Source organism: Pogona vitticeps, chromosome 1, assembly GCF_051106095.1.
Source record: "Pogona vitticeps strain Pit_001003342236 chromosome 1, PviZW2.1, whole genome shotgun sequence".
NCBI lineage: Eukaryota > Metazoa > Chordata > Lepidosauria > Squamata > Agamidae > Pogona > Pogona vitticeps.
In genome coordinates this window covers 293,226,160-293,247,322 of record NC_135783.1, presented here as the reverse complement: position 1 = coordinate 293,247,322, position 21,163 = coordinate 293,226,160, and the positions used below count along the sequence as shown (strand labels likewise).

General features: G+C 42.6%; 1 protein-coding gene across 4 annotated transcripts; it reads left to right on the top strand.

The window, feature by feature from the left end:
- The first annotated feature begins 499 nt into the window (after positions 1 to 499).
- C1QTNF4 (C1q and TNF related 4) lies at positions 500 to 20,840 on the top strand. 4 transcript variants are annotated; one of them, XM_078390180.1, is made up of 3 exons: positions 1,289 to 1,737; positions 4,612 to 4,697; positions 18,893 to 20,840. In XM_078390180.1, exons 1-3 carry the CDS (start codon positions 1,304 to 1,306, stop codon positions 20,014 to 20,016), a joined length of 1,644 nt encoding a protein of 547 aa, XP_078246306.1. In that variant the 5' UTR covers positions 1,289 to 1,303; the 3' UTR covers positions 20,017 to 20,840. The 4 variants fall into 4 exon arrangements, with proteins under 4 accessions (XP_078246313.1, XP_078246306.1, XP_072842191.2 ...); XM_078390187.1 differs by lacking the exons at positions 1,289 to 1,737; positions 4,612 to 4,697 and adding an exon at positions 500 to 658; XM_072986090.2 differs by lacking the exon at positions 4,612 to 4,697 and having other exon boundaries at positions 1,355 to 1,737.
- The last annotated feature ends 323 nt before the right edge of the window (positions 20,841 to 21,163 follow it).

The window sequence follows — 21,163 nt, the reverse complement described above, 5'->3', positions numbered from 1 at the left end:
CTTGTTACTGCAACAGCTGTTCAGGGCAATATTTCCACAGCTGTGTTGGTGGGTTGTGCAATGCACTAAAAAGTTGCAACTTGATTTCTTTAAAAAAAATCTAAAAATGAGCTAACTGCTATCACAGCTTTACACAAGGGGCTCTTTAGGGCACATTCACATGGTGCTTCCCGCCAAGGGTGGCAGCAGTTGTGCTATTTCCAATGTACTCCTAACTTTCTCGATGCTGTGCCACACTTGTACAAAGACCATATGGTAAGTACATAGAATGGCGGATGGTGCATAGATAGCATATTCCACAGTGAGGGAATATATACAGATCTTAACATATGGTGCTTCCTTCACTGTTCTTTATTCAACTGTTCTTTTCTGTCACTCTGCATGTTGTGAGATTCATGACTTTCCAAAATGTAAAGAGTTTTACGCATACATAGCATGGTGTCAAAATCTGGAATAATCATTCTACCAAGTTTTATCTGCAGAACCTATTGGTACTGCACTTGAAAAAAAATATGAACAGGAAGTAGATCCATGACAGGATTTGGTGGAGAGGTACAGTGTATAGGGTTCCCTTCAGCAGAATGGCTGCTCAGCACAACAGAGATTCTTTACACATTTTGAAGTAGGCGAATTATGCGTATGACCATCTAATAAGGTGGTAAGTGACACAGATCAATACTGCCCGAATCGGAGTTTTCTAACTACGTACACCACTGGGTCCATCCCCACCGGTACTACAGCCGCCCTTGCTCTGAAGGCTTATACATCAGCGGGATCTTATGCGAATCCCATTGCTTTACCACCTTCATTTTCCTGATCTTTCCCACTTCTCCCAATCCGTACCGTAAAGTTGCCCTTCTTTTGCCCCTTCCATACAGGGTGGGCAGCGCTCAGCCCGTGGGGCATTTTTGCAGCCTCCAGACCCCTTTCCCCCCCTCCAGCTTTATGGCTGCATCGGGGGAGGGGGAGAATCTCCGCCACTTAATCGATGCCCGTCTGAACCCTCAAGGCAGGGGCCGCGCAGGGCCAGCATTTGCTCGGGTTTCCCGCCAGCTCCCCCCCCCCCGCCGCCACCTGGATGGGGAGCGTTCGCGGCCCTCCTCCCTTTCGCGAAGGATCGTCGCTGCGCGGCTGGCGGGCGGCGGGAGAACAAAGGCAGGCATCTCCCACTCCAGCAGAAAAGGCTCTGTCCTCTTGGCAGGCAGAAAGCCAGCAGGTGCATCTCTCCGCCGCCCCTTTACTAGATTTCGCTGCGCGGGGGGGGGGGAGAGCTGCACCTGTTGAATTGCTGCGTACCTTCCCGATGGCGCAGGGAGAAAGTGGGGGGGGGGGAAGCAGGCCCTATTCGGTTCCCGGCATCACGGAGAGCAGCCCAAAGGAACCATCCCGCAGCACCCACCGATCTGCATATGGAACAAGGATCACGCCTGAGGGGGGGCAACCATGCTTTCCCCCCCCCATCCACCCCCAGCACTCCGCCCCGCCGCCGAGCCTCCTCGGCTCCCTCTTCCGGCCCCACCTTCGGCCCCGGATTTTGCGCCGGAGCTCCCGCGCGTCTGCGCTCCCCTTGCCCAGTCGCCCCCACTCTCGCCCCGCCACCCCGTCACAGCGCCGGCGCCTCCAAAGCTGTCACTGCGGGAGAGGCGGCGGCGGCGGCAAGACCAGCACCTGTCCAGCCGGCTCCTTCCCGCCTCCTCGGGCGTCTAAGAACGGCGGCGGCGGCGCCTTCAGCAGCAGGTAGATAGGGGGGAAAAAACACCCCACCGCCGGCTGGAGCAGGGACGCCCCCTCCCCTGGGGATTACGGCAGCCTCCATTGCCAGACCCGGGCGGGAAAAGGGCGGCAGGTTAGGGTTAGCCCCTTGGTCTTCTTGGTCCCCTCTCCCCTCGCACCCCACCCCCACTTCCACTTTGATCTTGTCCTCTCTGCCCGGGATAGAGGATGAAGCGGGGGGGGGTGCATTGTGAAGTGTGTGCTGATGGGGGGGGGAGTGTTCTCGTGAAATCGACAGGTAGATGGGATTGCCGGCTTCGTGTATGATTGATCTTCGTGAGGCTTTGTTCTAGGCTAGAATGGGGTCCTGAGGGACCCTGCAGATTTCAGAGCCATGCAGAACCTGGGCAACGGAGGAGCGAAGACAATTAGCAGCAATCCTCTAAACACATGCATACATGCATGTGTTTGTGTTTTGTGTGTGCGTGTGTGCATATATGTATCTTTAGATACATTGCCCCTGCACAATCTACATATTCGCCATATATATACAGTATATTTACACGCGCGTGCAAGGTAAAGAAAGTGTGTGGGGAGATTTTTAGAGCGGTGCTTGCTGGAATGGGGGCAGAGGATTCTTCTTTTACCTGCTGCAATGTGGCAGCAAGGAATCCCATTGACTTAAATAGAATGAGGGGCCATCTTTTCATCCTTAAAAGATGTGACAGCCCACAGCCGGGCGCTGAACAGCTCCTTGCTGGCTGGTCCTGGAGACTACTCCTTGGCTCGCCATCCTGCCTCTCATAGCCCTTCAGGTTCTCTGCCTCCTCAGGTAGGTGGGTGGACTTGAATTTGTATGTTAGTGGATTATAGAAGAGTATTAAATAAATAAATAAATAAATAAATAAATAAATAAATAAATAAATAAATAAATAAATAAATAAATAAATAAATATGGAGAAGGTAAAAATCTGAGCTTGCAATACAACCTTACCTCAGGCATGCTGAGATCCACAGAGACCCTGTTCTCTTTGTGGAGAGACTGTTCAAAGGGCCAGTTTCTCCAATAACTAAAAAGTGGGATGTGTGTGTGTGTGTGTGTGTGTGTGTGTGTGTGTGTGTGTGTGTGTGTGTGTGTGTGTGTGTGTGTGTGTGTGTGTGTGTGTGTGTGTGTGTGTGTGTGTGTGTGTGTGTGTGTGTGTGTGTGTGAAACCAGCCAATTTTTCTGGGGCTTGTGTTCCGTTTATTAGTTTAACTGGGTTACATTCCTCCCGTTTAGCTTTCCTTCCTTCCTTCCCTCATTTTTTGTCAGGGGATTTTCTTCTAATTGAGATGCTGGCTATATCCGACATGATTGTGCCCACAGTCCTTGCTCTGACCTCTTCCCTTGCTTTCTGAGGAAAGTGGGTCAGCATCTCCTGAGAAATAGATCTATCTGGCACTTTTCTTTGTGAGTTTTTACACTGCCAGCTGGTTATGAGGCTGCACTCTGGCCTCTGTGTTTATGCACATCTTGATTGTGCTTTGCTTCAATTATTCATTTTGGTGCTACAGTAGTTTCCTGCAGCTTTTCTTCTCCCAGGAGCTGGTGTGTAACAAGATTTTTAACATGCTCTGCTTTTGAGGATATCATCCCACTTAGCCAGATGGCAGATGGCTTTATATCTGCGGTTACTATCAGAGAAGTAAGGGTTAGCCAATAACAGGGAAATGATTCTGCATCTGTGTCTCAAAACTGTGCTATAGATCTCAGTCTCAAAAAATTCTGTGGGGGGGAATACGCAATTTAAATTAGAAGTTATGGGGAACCATATACTGTACAAGTTAACCTTTTGCGTCCCTTTAGAATCACAGGATTCATTTGTATTAGTCTGACAAGTTAATAAGTAAATGCAAAATCAAAGTCACAAAGCTTTCCATCCATAGACATTTGCAACTCTTTGTTGGCATCATGATTTTCAACAAGAAATCATAATTTTAGAAATCAATTTTGGTGTTCACAGCAAATTGAAGAATATGATTAGTGTTCCTGGAGGCTGATTGATCTGTTTGGTTAAATTGTTAAACATAAAATCTCGAATAAGTGACAAGAAGTGCATGAACATTTGAAGAAGAAATATGATTGAATGTTGATTGTATTCATATGTAATCACATTTTTTCTAATGTTCACACATTTATTGCCACTTGTTCATAACAATTCTGACATCTAGATTAAATGGCCTGAATCTATTATACCATCATGAAATTAAAGCAAAGCAAAAGTGTGCTGCTTACATATATTAAATACATATGCATATATTTATCTTCCTAAATTCTGCTGTTCAATAGTTTGTTTCAGTGAATAAGTGAGTGTGGGGGGGAAAGTGTGAAAGAAAGAAAGAAAGAAAGAAAGAAAGAAAGAAAGAAAGAAAGAAAGAAAGAAAGAAAGAAAGAAAGAAAGAAAGAAAGAAAGAAAGAAAGAAAGAAAGAAAGAAAGAAAGAAAGCTGACTTCCCACCACCCCCACCAAGTTTGTTGCTCAAGAACAAGTAGTAAACCATCCTTTTTTTCCTTCCAGGAAAATAGTACTCAAGGCCAGACAAATTATTTTGGCACCAGAGCCAAAAATTTTAGTTCTGGCCAGGGCAGTTGCAATGGATATAAAAAATAATCTCTTAGTGTTCACTTAGTGAAGAAAGGCAGTGTGAAGCCTTCAAATATAGAAGAGGAAGAAGGGGGCTGGGGGGGGTGGAGTTACTTACAATATAGTCCTATCGCCAGTATCCTATTGCTAGTCTCAAGTGGAGACTACATCAATATATTCGCAACGGCTTTCACGGCCAGGATCTAATGGTTGTTGTGGGTTTTTCGGGCTCTTTGGCCGTGTTCTGAAGGTTGTTCTTTCTAACATTTCGCCAGTCTCTGTGGCCGGCATCTCCAGAGGACAGAGCCCGAACAACCCACAACAACCAGGAGAGTACATCCTTTGAACCAATTACTGAATAGTAAGTCAATACTTACATAAATCCCTTAGAGTCAATGGTCCTACTCTAGTTAGGACTAGCAATAGAATACTGGCCTATATGTGCCTACTCAGAAGTAGGTCCCACTGAGTTTAGTGAGATGTACTCCCAGGTTAGGTGTGTGGAAAGATTGCTGCCTTCATGGTTGACATTTCAAACTCTTAGAATGAGGAACATGTGCCACATTTCCCACAACCACTCTCCACATTGCCCTAACAGTTTGCAGTGACAACACATTTCTCCAGTATATTAAGTCATTGTACACTAGGAAGTGCCCATTTGCTGAGATAGAATTGTATTGTCTGGGTCATGTACAAAAATTGGATTGTTACTATTTGTTCCACCCCTGCACCCCTCTCACCAGTAAACTGGAGAGGACTGAGCCTTCACCAAGCATAACCCATGTGCTTGCAAGCCTTTCTCTGAACTGGCAACTAGAATCTGTGTGGCCAATGTGCGACGTTTTCTTATCTTCTTAAAGAACTCAATTTTGCATTTGCATCCTAGAACCTGAGGATGGATACAGGGAAAGCACACACTCTTGCTTATGATTTAAAATTAATCTAGACTAACATAGCAGAGGAACAGCAAGTTTATACATTCGTTAATTTTTTTAGTTTTAGAAGAGTTTGTCTTTAATTTTTCCATTCCCTTTGGAGTTCAGGGGAGATGATAATGGCTCTGGGATCATTTTAGACTTCATTTTAGAATTTTGTGAAGAAACTCAAGTCTCAAAACACTGAAAACTACATTTAAGTGAAAACCAGATTTTTACAGGATTTGAGGCTAGTGCCCTACTCTTAAATTTACAGTACCAAGTTTAAGTGCGAGACATACATCAACTTCAGGTTATACAGTCATTAATTTAATCTTTTCATTTTACAGTACCACAATTTAGAGCATAGATCATCAAATAAAACAGAATGTGTTGCCTTTGCATCCTCTTGTTATGTTTCTCCCATACTGGATTAAAGACATCCAGAAAACTAAATTCTACTCCAGAAAACTAAATTCTGATTTCAACATTGCTTTCCAAAACAGTTCTTTTTAACATGTACTATAAAATCACCCTATTCCACTGGGAGCCAAAGACCATCTCCTGAACAAGGGCAATATTTGCGTTCACAACAATATAAATCCTAGCATTAATCTAAAACTGCAGATTGTGGACATTTTGCAGCCTTAGATTACATTTAGAATTTGCAAGAACTCTACAGTGCAGAACTATATAATGCTATACTACTTAGCTTTTAGTATTGCCAGACACTTAAAAAAATGCTTAAATTGTCTAGCTGCTTTCATTCACTCATGTACTGCTTTCTGATCCTTTTCCCATCTACTTTTTTTTTTTCTTATGTCAGGTTGGGTACCGCAAAAGCGCTCTGTGGTTTCCCACCTGCTCTTTCTAAACTATTCCTATACTATAATACAAGTGAAGAACTTAAAGACAAAAAAAAACCTTGCTGTGTCTGATCAAAGGATTAAGGCTTTCAGTAGGAATATCCCAGCCAGGTGCAGGAAATGATCACAGACTGGAGTAGCAAAGAGATTCATATACACTATGGAGAGTGAAATTAATTGCAGAAGCAAGGGAACAGGAAGATATCCTGTGGGTATGTTCATACCTAATCCTCTCTGGTTTCTGAGGCCTTTAATATCTGAACCCTTTAGCAGAGAGCATTTGTTTCATTTGTGCCATCTTGATAGGCAGGTTTTGTGAGGGCAATAGAAGGTATTTTCAGTAGCTGCTCCTAGGCTGTGGAACTCGCTCCCAAGCAAGGCTAGGTTGGCCCCTTCCCTATTGTCCTTCTGCCAGGTGAGAAATGTGTTTTAGTAAAGAGTATAGTTTCCATTTCCCATACTAGCAAGGTTATGCTCAAAATCCTCCAAGGTAGGCTTCAGCAGTATGTGGACCGAGAACTCCCAGAAGTACAAGCTGGATTTCAAAGGGGCAGAGGAAATAGAGACCAAATTGCTAACATGTGCTGGATTATGGAGAAAGCCAGAGAGTTTCAGAAAAACATCTACTTCTGCTTCATTGACTACACTGAAGCCTTTGACTGTGTGGACCACAGCAAATTATGACAAGTTCTTAAAGAAATGTGAGTGCCTGACCACCTATCTATCTCCTGAGAAATCTATACGTGGGAAAGGAAGCAACAGTTAGAACAGGATATGGAACAATTCATTGGTTCAAAATTGGGAAAGGAGTATGATAAGGCTGTATATTGTCTCCTTGCTTATATAACTTATATGCAGAATACATCATGCAAAAGGCTGGACTGGATGAATCCCAAGCTGGAATTAAGATTGCTGGAAGAAATATTAACAATGTTCAATATGCAGATGATACCACTCTGATGGCAGAAAGTAAGGAGGAATTAAAGAACCTCTTAATGAGGGTGAAAGAGGAGAGCGCAAAAAATGGTCTGAAGCTCAACATCAAAAAAAATTAGATCATGGCCACTGGTCCCATCACTTCTTGGGAAATAGAAGGAGAAGATATGGAGGCAGTGACAGATTTTACTTTCTTGTCCTCCATGATCATTGCAGATGGTGACAGCAGCCACGAAATTAAAAGATGCCTGCTTCTTATGAGGAAAGCAATGATAAACCTAGACAGCATCTTAAAGGGCAGAGACATCACCTTGCCAACAAAAGTCCGTAGAGTCAAAGCTATGACTTTTCCAGTAACGATGTATGGAAGTGAGAGCTGGACCATAAAGAAGGCTGACCACTGAAGAACTGATGCTTTTGAATTGTGGTGCTGGAGGAGACTCTTGAGTGTCCCCTGGACTGCAAGGAAAACAAACCTATCCATTCTGAAGGAAATCAACCCTGAGTGCTCACTGGAAGGACAGATCCTGAAGCTGAGGCTCCAATACTTTGGCCATCTCATGAGAAGAGAAGTCTCCCTGGAAATGAGCTTGATGTTGGGAAAGTGTGAAGGCAAGAGAAGAGGGGGATGATAGAGGACAAGATGGTTGGATAGTGTCACCAAAGCTACCAACATGAATTTGACCCAACTCCGGGAGGCAGTGGAAGACAGGAGGGCCTGGCGTGCTCTGGTCCATGGGGTCACAAAGAGTGGAACACGACTTAATGACTAAACAACAACAAACCTGTTTTGTATCTCTGACTTGAAGCTGAGCCTGATGTGATCCCACTGATCAATAGGAGATCGGGGAGTCAAAAGTAGGAAGGTTGTATTAGGAAGATAATCAGCAACTTTGGTAGATATCACCTGTAAGACTTGAGTCTGAAATTTTCATAGGCTATAAACTCACTCATAGCTTTCCAAGGCAATTTTCTCAAATTTATTTTACTATCTTTGATAGAGGAATGGTAGGGAGTGACCTATCTGACAGATTTGTTACTGAAATAAATTAAATATTAAGTGGACAATATAGCTATTCTAGGTAAAAAGCACAAATTATGAACTATATAGAAGGACATCTTGATTAGCCCCAACCTGAAAAGCAAATTGATAAAATATAGTAGTTCCACATCAAAAAAAACTCCAGAGTTTTCATCAGGGTTAGCACACTTGAAATCAATTTAAAAATACCTAGAATTGAATGTGCATTTTTTCGGCAGGAAAGTGTGCTTTTTTTCTTCCAAAAGCAATATATTTTAAATTGATGCAAGGGGGCTGTTTATTTTAACTCAATTGTGGATGTGATTTATTTTTAATTATTTTGGAATGCATACTCACCTCTGTTGGAGTCAATTGTGGCTGTAGGGTTTGTCGAATAATGGATGCCAGGATTACACATTTCAGGCTGAGGGAAAACCTGCAATCCAGTCTGTTGTTGTTGTTGTTGTTGTTGTTGTTGTTGTTGTTGTTGTTGTCGTCGTCGTCGTCGTCGTCGTCGTCGTTTGTTGTTTGTTGTTTGTTGTTTATATCTGTAATACTGAAATAGTGCTATCCAAGTTTGGAAGAATTAAAAAATAAAAATTATTTATTTATTAATTAATTTATTGAATTTGTACCCTGCATCATCTGCCAACCAGGCCACTCTGGGCGGCTAACAACAATATGAGCAACAATATTAAAATACGATAAAAATAAATTAATATAAAGCCGAATAGGGTAAACTAAAACATTTACCCTAAATTAAATCATAAAAAATAACACTGGCAGTGGCAGCAGCAAGTGGCTGTGAGAGACAGCTAATGTGAGGGCAGGAGGGCACCGCAAACTTGTTGCATTTGAGGCTTTGTCCTGTACCCACCTGACCATTGCACAGGTCAGTGCTGTCATTTGATACAACTTCACCATGGCAAAGGTAGTTACCAGTACTGATGTTAGGTTTTCTTGGCACTTTAGGAGTCAAGGTCCCATTAGTGGATTGGATTGTTGTTCCCACTACTGTAAGCATCCCCTAAAATGAATTCTGCTCAGGGGATTCTGCCATTTAAAAAAAAAAGAAAGGAAGAGATCTCTTGATCCATTTCCCTTTTGCATCCCCCCCCCATCTGTTCCTCCAGAAACATTGTGCATGCGGTAGGGCTGATCCAGGAACAGAGGAATTAGTACAAAGTACCTCCACACACGTCCCACTAGCAGGATACCTGTGCTGGATTAAACTCCTGGGAACAGAAGGAGCCTCCCTATTCAAGGAAGTCAAAGTCTGGATGCAATCCCGAACTGTGGATCAAATGATATTGTTACTGCATGTTGGACCACAGAATTGACTTTTGAGTTAGCTGACCTGTTAGATATGCTGACTGTACATTTGTCACATGTATGGCATGCATACAAGTAGGAAAACATTTAAACCCAGATTAAGAAAATATAGGTGGAATAAAGACAAAGGAGGTACAGTTAAGGATGCCAAGTGCCAGGCAAAAGGAGGACATGTCCTCCTTTTTAGCCTAATGTCCTCCGTCAGGCAGGCAAAGATAAAAACTTTTAAAATGTCAGGCTTTTGTATATTTTATGTTATAATTTTGGATAGGAGGGGGAGAGGTGGAAGGACCCCCCCCATCCTTCCCCACCCCCATCCGACTGCCTAGCCCCCATTACCTGCTACCAGTGCTGGAGCACATACCGCACCCCCTCCCGCCACCACTGCGGCTGCTCGGTGACCTGCCATGCCCACCCAGCTCACGTGGAACCCAGAAAAGGCAGCGCGAGCGGAGCCAAGCCAGGCAGGAGCAAGCAGCGCCCGAGCTCATCGATGGCAAGGCGAGCGCCCGGACTGTGTGTGTTCAAAGTCCCTTTCGGGGACTCCAACTCCCACACTCCCCAGTCTTGAACTTATAACCCTCAGGGGAGGGGAGGCTGGCTCATTTGGTTTTGCCCAGCGCCGCTTTTCCCCCTGCCTGTGCCGGAGCCTTGTTTGGACGTCCAAATTATCAAGGTTGCCTCTGAGCCTGTGCAGAGTACAAGTGGCTGTGGGATCCTGTAGCCAGGCTGGGGTGGGTTCAGGTACAATAGGCTGTTTAAATAATGTTTTTTGGTATTTTGAAAAAAAAAAGCCTCCATTGAATTTATTTTTATTTTTTAACATGACTGTTTCTTGGTCAGTTCACTAAGAGACATTTATTGGCAGCTATTGTAATAAAATTGTCTTGATTGCAGGTTTAATCCGGAACAATTCAAATGAAACATTCAATCAGTCCTCCTCTGACCTTCTCTCTCTCTCTCTCTCTCTCTCTCTCTCTCTCTCTCTCTCTCTCTCTCTCTCTCTCTCTCTCTCTTTCTATGTCCTCCTTTTGGTACCCATGTATCTGGCAACCCTAGGTACAATGGACGTCATCAGATAGTTTCTTCTTTAGTGTAACCTCCCAGAGGGACTTGACAAAGAGAAAGCCATCTGAGTGCAAAACTAGTTTTGTTTTGTTCTTTCAAATTCTCACAAAGAAAGTGGCAGGGTCTCCCCCTTGGAGATATTACCCCTTTCTGTTTAACTGAAAGCAAGCACTGGGAAAAGCCAGCAATCCTCAGGCACCAGAAGACACAAAGATGTGCTTCTTCCAGCAGCCCAAAGCTGGATGAAATACCAAGGGAAAGTCTCTCTGGGACCAAAAGGCTACAAAAAGCAACTGCAGGAAGGAATTTGTACTATTGTAAAGGCACATGATCAAACTGAATTTGAGGAATTAGACTCCAGAAATTAAGATTTCTCCCTGAAGATTTGCTCTTTGAAAATGGCATATTAACACTGAAATCCCTTGTGGTTTATGCATTGTTACAGTACACAAATTATGCTGATAGCTCAGTGGTTTAGGTATCTCGCTATGGAGCCAGAGGCTGGGAGCTTGATTCTGCACGTACCTCCCTGACAGGGGCTGGATTCAGTGATCCATAGGGTCCCTTCCAGCTCTTCAGTTCTGAGATGATGATTATATGGAATATTTCTGTTCTAACACCTTCTGTATAAGATAGGAAGAAACATTTTTAAATGTCATGTATATAAGTATTATGGCACCATGTAGATCAGTTCTTCACAAAGACATTAGTTTTCAACATGCCAAAAGAATATTTGCTGGTTTGTTCGTTTTTTTCTGGAACAGACTGACATAACTATCCTTCCGAGATATGTTACTGGGAAACATTACAGATCGAGGTGGGAAACCTGTGTGCCTCCATGTGTTGCTTGACTGCAACTCTTATCATTCTTCACCATTGGCTATGTTGGTTAAGGCCAGTGGGAGATGCAGTCCAGCAACATATGAAAGGTGACACACTCCCCACTATTGTAAGTCACTACCCATGTGCCCCTGTTTCTGTCCCCAAGTCCTTCATGAGGAAGAGGATGCCGAAGGGCCCCATGGGTCTTAACATGAAGCCAGAATCAAAGCTTCTTTTGTATCTCAACTTTATTTACTCAATCAACCAAATAACTCCAAGCTGCTTTAATTTCTCCAGTCCTCCAGTCAGTCCAGTTCTGGGAAGCCCTTGAGGCCAAAGATGGGGACTGGTTACTTCACTTTCCCAGTGCAAATCTCTGGAAGCTTTGTCTCTGCCATCTGTTAAGGGAGGAAGAGGCCGTACACTGGATAGCCAGCACCTCAGATTCCAGTTGCCAGAGATGGTTAAATTGTCTCTGCTTTTTCTGTCACAGCTGAGTAGACATAGGAATCAATGAGGCCACTTCTGCTGTCCTCTCCTCTTTGGCATCCCATAGCCAAATTGGACCTGGAGGCTTGGTGCACTCTGGTGCCTCCATAGAGGTCTCCCTTTCAGCATCCTCTTCTGTTCTCTCCTTTTCCTTCATGGTCTGCACCTGGGGGATGGTCTGGGTGGAAGGCATGTAGGATGCCTCAACCCTGGGTCTCTTTCACAGACCCTCTAACAGCACTTATTGCTTGAAGTAAGGAAGACTCCTCCTAGCCTCGAGATGAGTATAGCACCAATGACACATGCAACAGAACCCACCCACTAAGGGACTATTACTGAGATTTGTGTTTCCATGACACTCAGTGGAGAGCAAAGGATAATGGTCTTTCTCTTATTAACAGTTCCATAAATAATAGGCTACATGCTATCAAGTCAATTCTGACTTATGGCGACCCTTTCCAGGGTTTTCTAGGTATAGAGTACTCTGAAGTTATTTACTATTCCTTTCTTCTGGAGGAGGCACTCTGAGACCTTGCAGCTTGCCCAAGACCACATAGGCTAGCTCTTTTGCTAGAAGGCACAGCGGGGAATCAACCCAGTCCACCATCTCACTGAGCTACCCAGCCAGAAGTTCAATGAATAGAGAAAATGTGTTGCCACAGACAAACCCTTGCTTTCAAACAGACTTTGCATTTTAAGACATTACCATCCTTTTCCAATGATGGTAACATACAAATTATAAATGCCATCTTCATCTGATACTGGTTATCTGAACCCAGTGAATGGGACAGGCAGCATGCAATGTCAGAGCAAATCAGAGAAAAAAGCTTTATCACATCCCAGCTAACTATCAGGCAGCCTGTTCATTGTACAGGCTTTTGATGATTCATATAATTGAGACACTTGCAGCTGTCTTCAGACATTATCACAAAAGTGATTTGTTACAGTGCAGCCAACTATAAAGTAGAAGGATTTTTTAATGTGACTCACAAGATGTTTGGGAGGCCTTACATCGATCTGTTCAGCCACATAGTGTCATGCTATTTCATCATATTCATAGACCTAATCAATTCCCCTGTGTCCAAAGTCTCTGTGTTTATGAAACATCTGCTCTGTCCAGATACAAATTTAGAATTAGACTGTGTCTTCTAGTAGGACCTCAAGGTCTTGCTTTTATTATAGTATAGTTGCAGCTTTCATTAGATATCAACTGCAATTTCTCGCTCATCTACTGTATTGAATTTGCTGGATGTTATAAAAACCCTTTCTAGCCTACAGAAGGTTGTTGGCATTTTCTTTCCTGCAAGCAAGAAAAGTGGGGAGTGATTATACGCTTGATTCCAGAGATGGGGTACAGCTAGAAATTGAAGATCTGATTTGTTAACATTTCGACTCTTGGCTTTCGGGTTATTAATTTCATGACGTTAGGATGAGTCATGTGTGGGAGTTCTCCAATAAAAAAACCACATAAAATTGCCATCTGCTAACTACCAGTAGTAGATTGAATTGATTAGTATATAAAGTTTGTAAAGAATCTGTAATCCAATTTATTTTCTGAACTGATGGAATTCATGGCCCAAAACTGCTTTACGAAATGTGTGTTCATGCAGATTGTGTTGCAGTACTGGATCCAGCATTTGAGGCACTTTCATACCTTAAAGAAAGTAATTGTGCGGACTTAAAATTCTCTTAGACTGTCTCTGACCTTTTCAAGTATAAATTGGCACCTAGATCATTATGACACCCATAACTGCTCTATTAACAAGGTATGCAAGACAGGTGCTCAGTAGGTCTCCAAATATAGCTCAGTGGTTCAGGTTTCTGGTTGTGGAGCCAGAGGCTGGGAGTTCTATTGCCTGTTTGCATCCCAAATGAACCAGCCTGTGTGGTCTTGGACAAGCCTCATGGTCCCAGGGCAACACCAGAAGAACGGAATGATAAACTGCTTCTGAGTACAGTGGGTTCTCGACTTACGAACTTAATCTGTATTGGAAGGCAGTTCTCAGGTCGAAAAGTTCTTAAGTCGAATCTGCATTTCCCATAGGAATGCATTGAAAACCATTTAATCCGTATCTGCTCTTTTCGTCCATAGAAACTAATGGGAAGCTGCTATTCCACCTTCTGCCACTAGAGGGGGATATTTTTTCTTTTTTTCTTTTAACCTAAGATGACTTAGCTTTTAAAAAAAGGGAAAAAAAGAGTTCGTAACTCGAATCTAAGTTCGTAAGTCGAGTCCATATATTCCTATGAGAGCAGTTCGTAAGTCGAAACGTTCGTATGTCGAGCCGTTCGTAAGTCGAGACCCCACTGTATTCTCTAGCTTGAAAACTCTGAAAAGGATTGTCAGAATTGACTCGATGGCACAATAAGCAAGCAAGGTACCCAAAAACAATTCATGAGAGGTCTGTAGCTAATCAGATTTGTTTGCAGAAGATATAAATAAAAGGACTCAACATTCTCTTCTTTTTCTTACAAGATGACTATTGATGAAGAGAGGAGATGAAACAATCCTTATTTCCAACTTTAAGTAGGTTTGGAATCTATAATTCAATTTGCTGGCTATTTGGAACAAGCTAAAATTGGGAAGAAAATGAAACTAAGTGGCTAAATTTAGCCCTTTCCATAGTCTCCTTATTATACAGAACTTTACTCTGAAGCTGTAGCAAAGAAATTGTTGTTTGAGGGAGCACAGGGTGACCATGGAATAGAGCCTGTAAGCCTGCAAGGCCCTTTCTTTAAAGGCTACCAGCTGTTTCTCTGAAAAAGGATGAACCTGGCCCAGAAAGTAAGTCAGACTCTGGAACAATTCCAGCAAAATACAGCCAAGCTCTGTCTTTTCCTGCCATTCATAGTCTAAGCAAGATCAAAGATAACACAGACCTCCAGGGCTTCAGGGCAGTCTTGCTGTCATAATATTCTAAGCACCAAGACTGAGATGAATGTTGGTTTTTATAGAGAGAAGTGGACAGTTTGAAAAAGGAATTGCCCTTCATGATATGTAAATTAGCCTTGCTTTCTCCTCAAGTCAACACCTTTTGAAGGTCTCTTTATTGTTTTAAAAATACCTTTTGTCATGCTTTGGGAAGTAAAACCACACTCAAGGCACTTTTTACTCTCCTAAACGCATGATTGGAATAAGAAGTTTTCCTCTTCAAACAGAAGGGCCTTCGAGGTTAGGGAGGCAGCTGCTGAAGCGTGGATGGAGATATTGTTGCGTTGCAACTCCCATGATTTCTCCAGTTGTTTTTTTCAGACTCTATCTAGCATTCATGGAACTTGCAGTTCCACAGCATCTAGCTGGCCAGAGGGCAAGAGAGAGGAGTGGAAGGAGGAAACTGACAAAAACCACTTCCTCACCTTTTCATGAGCAGAATTCTGTTCATGGGATCTTGAGCCCACTGCCTCCACCCTGAAACTAGTATACTGTCTATTTCAGCCCATTGGAATGGACACCATGTGTAAAATAGCTTCTTGGCATAGCTTTTATGATTATATTTCCTCTTCATTTTACTTTCTGCATTTTATTTATTGGTCAAAAAAACCCTTCTAATTTATGAATGTGGGATATTGTGTTTCTCTATCTGCAATTCAAAAAGGCAGGAAATGAATGGGGGGACGGGGAATCAACTCAGTTGAACTGTGGTGTTGGAGGAGAACTTTAAAGATACCATAGGCAGCCAGAAAGGCAGAAAAGTGGGTGCTCAATCAAGTTAAGCCTGATCTCTCACTAAAGCAGAAATGAATAAACTGAGGCTATCCTACCATGCACATATAATGAAAACACAGTACTACCAAAAAGACAATATTGCTGGGCAAAGTGGAGGAGGCAGTCATAGGGAGAAAGGAAGACCTAGCATGAGACAGATTATCTCAATAAAGGAAGCCATAGCTGCTAATTTGCAAGGCCTGAGCAGAACTTATTAGAAAATACAGCATTGCTAGGAGAGAGGGCAGTAGGAAGAGAGAACAACCTAATACGAGATGTTGGTTGGAAAAATATGAGCAGAGCTGTTAATTATAGGACATTTTCAAAGTCAGTAACTCACACATCAGAAGTGACTTGATGGCACAGAACATCGTTGGAGTTTTTTCCTTAATTCCCAAACAAAATGGTATAGTGACAAATAGGCACCCAACCTCTGGTAAAATCAAGGCAGACCCCCACCGCCACCACAAAGCAAAAAAAATAAAAATAAAAAATTCAAAGCTTAAATGAATGAGTTTCTGAATATTTATTCTCTATTTTTAAAATATATATTTTTAATATCTTTACAACAGAAATAGAAAATATTTTAAATGTCTCTTTGGTCAAGAAAGAGTTAAATGTTTTCCTCCTCAGAGTCAATTAATTTGGTCCTGACTGATAGGGTCAAAAGCTCAGACCTCTGTCCCCACTCAACCTGATGTGTATGTTTACATTTAGAACTGTGCTATTTATAAGAAGCCAAAACTCAAAGAAACAAACAAAACAAAACCAAAAAAAATACAAAAACATGTGGCACCTTAAAGACTAGCTACTAACCATAGATATTTGGTTTGCTTCCATATGAAAAAAAGGGGTTGGGACTAACCATTCTCTGTCAAGAGAAGCAAATTTGGTCTTTTCAATGTACAACAACAATATCTATTGTTGCACGCTTGTGCAACCATAATGTATTTTTAGAAGATTAGTGATTAGAGATGGGCACAAAGCAAAAACAAATCAGAAAATTCATTGAAAATTGTTAATTAATATTTTTGAGAGGCAGCCCAGACATCTAGAGACACCCACTGTCCCTGCCCCCTTCCAACCACCCCCCATTGCCTCCCTACCTTTTGCTGCACTTCCTCCTCCAGTGCTGCTGCTGCCGCCTCCTGCATATTGGCTGCAGAGGGCAATGGGTGTCTAGGTTTCTGGGGGAACCTTTTATAGGACTGATGAACTGACCAACTGATTCATGGCTCATCAGAAAAAAATTGGAAATTCACGGTTTGTGGACTTCAGTGAACCAAGACAAACCACCATTTTGCTGGTTCATGCCCATTGCTATTATTTATTCTCAAAGTCAGGACATGTTTATGTCCTGCGGTCTAAAAAGTAACTTCTGTGCAAACTATAGACCAAAAGTAACTATAGTCCAAAATTTTAGTCCAAAAGATCCAGATCAAACCACTGAAAGTAAAGACAAATGGGCTTGAAATTTAGGTTTCCATATTATTTTTGTTTTATTATTGGTACATCTCCCATCTGAGGATCCTGAAACATTTTGTCCATATTCTTCACCTCCTGTGCTTCAGGTTCCTAGGTGCCCCTCCCCAGCCATAAGTCCTTCCTATTGCTCACACCGACAAACATGGCTACAACTTCAAAAACGACACCCATATTTCTTGTAACTTTGTGTTCTGCCTTAGAAACTCTTGGGCTCCTACAAATCAGCCTTCTGAATGCTCAAAGTTTGCTATCTGGCATTGGGCCAGCTCTGCAGCAACAGACAGGGAAGACAGGAGGAGACCCCAGCCATCCAGCGCTCAGACTGAGTGATGTGTTAATGAGCACAGGAAAAAGGACAGCGAAAGAAGATACACGGCTATGTGGTGACTGCCAGGGTTGTTCTCAGACTGAAAGTGCCAATTGATCGTGCTTTGGCTTCTCACCACTGGAATAATAAATAAGAGACCATGGCGAGGAAGGACTACATACTGTAGGATCCATCTTGTCAGTGTTTATCATGGGCCAGGCCATTGTTTTGATTCCAGTCTACATAATTTTACCCCATAGTGGGTAGATCCCCTCCTTGGTGAAAATCTTTTCCATTTTTTTGCCAGGAGCAGCTTTTTAACATTCAGCTGATCTCTTTCTCCTCTCTGATATCATAAAGGCTCCCACTACGGCCAGGCATTGCTGGTTGTGAGGCAGCCTTTCTTGTGTCTACCAGAGAAGCATATTGGCAGCAGTGCCAGAGTTGCAAAGAGGCAAAGTAAACTCTGGTTTACAACCGCAGTTTGGAAAGGGCTTCTAACTATAAAATACAAATAAAATAAAATGTATTTATTGTTTGTACTAAATGTAAAGCTTTATTCAGTGCACATGTGGAGGGAATGGTAAAGCTATGCGCTTACAGCTTTAGTGTGTCTCAATTCAGCACAGCTTAGCAGTTCCACATGCAATAGTTCAGCCTTGAGAACAGGCCAAGAATACATGTCCCAACATCCAGTCCCTTGGGCTGTTGACCTTATAAGATCCAGAACTTAAAGTTTCCAAACCTGCTGTCCTCAATTAATACAATATCCTGAAATCCTAATATGCATTTCTCTGTCTATCTGTCTCTGTCTCTGTCTCTCTCTCTGTCTCTCTCTCTGTCTCTCTCTCTCTCTCACTCACTCTCTCTCTCTCTCTCTCTCTCTCTCTCTCTCACACACACACACTCACACACTCACACACACACACACACACACACACACACACACAGGGGGGGTTGCATTTGAGACTAAATTGCTGTAAAACAGAGAGAGAGAGCGTCCTGGGAAAGATTTAGATGGCAAGTTTAGCTTCAAGAAAACTATGGTTGAAAAGAACAAAGAAGAGGGAGGGAGGGAGGAAGACATAATTGAGGAACTATAGACTGAGTCAACCTTCAGGTGGCAACTTGAGCTCATTGGGATTGAACTAGGGCCGTGAGCAGAATCTTGACTGCAGTACTGCAGTTTAATCACTGTGCTAAGAGTTAGCAAATACTGTTTGTTTGGTGTGGTTTTTTTTGTTCATTGCTATGGATGGGAAATGGTCCTTGTGTGATTTTCTTCCCTGTGTACCAAAATAATTTTGCCGGTTTTGGGTACTATTCATTTGCAAGGGTAGGAATTTGCTGCTCTCATTCAGGCAGCCAGATATCTCAGGCTGGACCTCATAGTGCTTGCTTACAAATAAACATATAGAATTTTGACCCCCAGATCTTATAAACATGTCAAATTATTACTGGCCCAGCTGTTGTAGTACTTTATGGATTGCCACAGAATTTTGATGTTTGGATTTTAAAAGTCTATTTACTGCCTCAGTTCAAAAGTGTGTAGAAGCTGGAAGGAAGTTTTAAAATATTTCAGCTAAAAAGCTTCTCCCCCATTCTTGCAGGCATGATGACTCGACTGAAAGCTCAGCTTTTACTTGGCTTCCTATGTCAAGCAGTCTGCTCCTTTGTGAATGGTTTCCCCGTTGATGCTTCAACTGAGTTCCGATCTGCTTTCTCTGTTGCCCGAACCAGCAGCATGGAAGGAAGCACAGAAATGGTGATCACCTTTGATAAAGTCTATGTGAATATTGGAGGTGATTTTGATCCTAAAGCTGGGTTGTTTCGATGTCGTATCCCTGGAGCTTATTACTTCTCCTTTACAGTCGGGAAGTACCCCAGGAAAAATTTGTCAGTCATGCTGATGAGAAACAAGAATGAGGTCCAAGCAATTGTATATGATGAACACCATCGTAAAGAACGGAAAGTGGCCAGCCAGAGTGCCATGTTGCAGTTGGACTATGGTGACACAGTCTGGTTGCGTTTACATGGAGATCCAAAATATGCCCTCTACAGCAATGTGGGCCCCTATACAACTTTCAATGGGTACCTTATCTACCCAGACATATCAAGCTATTTTCAAAACACTGTGGGCTCCCAGGAGGTAGGAAAACCATCAGGGCCTCCTCCTTCTCATGTCAATCAGCAATTTTCCATTAACCAGAATGAAATCTCAGAGAGGCACGTGCTTTCCGATCAGCCAAGCAGATCAGTGGATCCTCGCTCAGCCTTTTCTGCTGCCCGTTCTGAAAGCCTCCTTGGGTCAGATGAGAAGCAAACTCAGCATGAACCCATCACCTTTGACACAGAGTTTGTGAACATTGGAAAAGATTTCAATTTCTCAAGTGGCATCTTCACATGTCGTATTCCAGGTGCCTACTATTTCTCCTTCACTATTGGCAAGATGCCTTTCAAGACCATGTCAGTGAAACTGATGAAGAACCACAATGAGGTTCAAGCTATGATCTATGACGACAACCACTCCAAGAGGCGGGAGATGCAGAGCCAAAGCATTATGCTGCCTCTGCAGTATGGTGATACCGTCTGGCTCTACAGCCACCAGCATGATGGCTATGGTGCCTACAGCAACCATGGCAAGTACATTACCTTCACTGGGTTCCTTGTCTATCCTGAGACTAAGCCAAAACCACCTCCAGATGTCAACAAGTTTCTGGGGTCAAGGCTTTAAACAAAAATACAAAAAGAGCACAAGAAGTCAAGAGGCAGTGGACTTTAGTGCAGGTCATGGACAGAAGTCACCCATGACAATGTGAAGAGCATGCTTTTGTATGTCCATTGCATTCCTCATGCTGCACAACTGTGCCCTGCCTGCAGAGCCATTGTTGTTTTTCTCATTCATCTGTAGAATGACATTTGCAGGCTATATGTGTTTGGTTCATTATTGCTGTTCAATTTAAGCATAAAGCATGAGGTAGTTTGGGGAGTAGAAAAAATGGGGTGGTGAAATGAGAAAGGGACAAAGGAATTGCTGCAGGTGTGCTGATATTGTAAAAGCATGTCCTCTCTACAAGGCTCTTGGGAATCAAGAACATTTTCTGCAAATCCAGACAAACATCCAGAGAGGAGGACTGATGTGGTCAAACAATGAACTCAGTAAATCTACAACACTTTGCTTGTACATGTGAGGTGGTGATTCTTAAGACCTTTCAATACATTGTGAAGTGTGCTATATGTTAGAGCTGTCGGTCATGTGAGTAGCTAAGTAATCACCTGCCACTGAATCATTTACAAAGCATTGGCTAATTTAAATAAATGTGCAAATTGCCAAAATCTCAATATGATTATTACGAAAGTGTGAGTTAATAAACAAACACTATTCGCTGTGTAAAAGGAAAGACCAGCTTCAATTCCCCCTATTAGTTATCTCTGTTAATGTATTAGAATAAAAATGCTAACTAAAGTATACATGTATATCTTTAAATGTCCCAGAAATTAAAATTGTTCTTGGAAAATTAATCAACTATTTTTAGTAAATTAATTGACCAATTAAAACTTATGGTCTTTGTGTGCGTATATTTGTATGTGTGTACACAGTACAGTATGTTAGCTGCAGCACCACATGTGCAGACAATTGCAAAGGGCTTACCTGCCTTCAAAGCAAACAACCTCTTGCAGCTAATATCCTGTAACTACAGGGATGTGCTGTGGAATAATCAGTTTTGCACACTGTTTCTTCTTAGCCACTGTTTGTGTATATGCATATGTATAAGGTATGTATAGGGGGAATCCAACAACCCCTTGCAAAAGTGGAAACTATCCTTGAAATAACAAGATCTCTATTTAACTACAGTCCATTCTTTTCTCTTTTTTTGTTT

What these genes read in the sequence shown, in the direction of transcription:
- C1QTNF4 (XM_078390180.1), top strand. Translation starts at nt 1,304, where the DNA reads ATGGCGCAGGGAGAAAGTGGGGGGGGGGGAAGCAGGCCCTATTCGGTT. An exon ending in GGCGGCGCCTTCAGCAGCAG is followed by an intron (nt 1,738 to 4,611) that starts GTAGATAGGGGG and finishes ACATTTCGCCAG; the next exon opens with TCTCTGTGGCCGGCATCTCC. An exon ending in TTTGAACCAATTACTGAATA is followed by an intron (nt 4,698 to 18,892) that starts GTAAGTCAATAC and finishes CCATTCTTGCAG; the next exon opens with GCATGATGACTCGACTGAAA.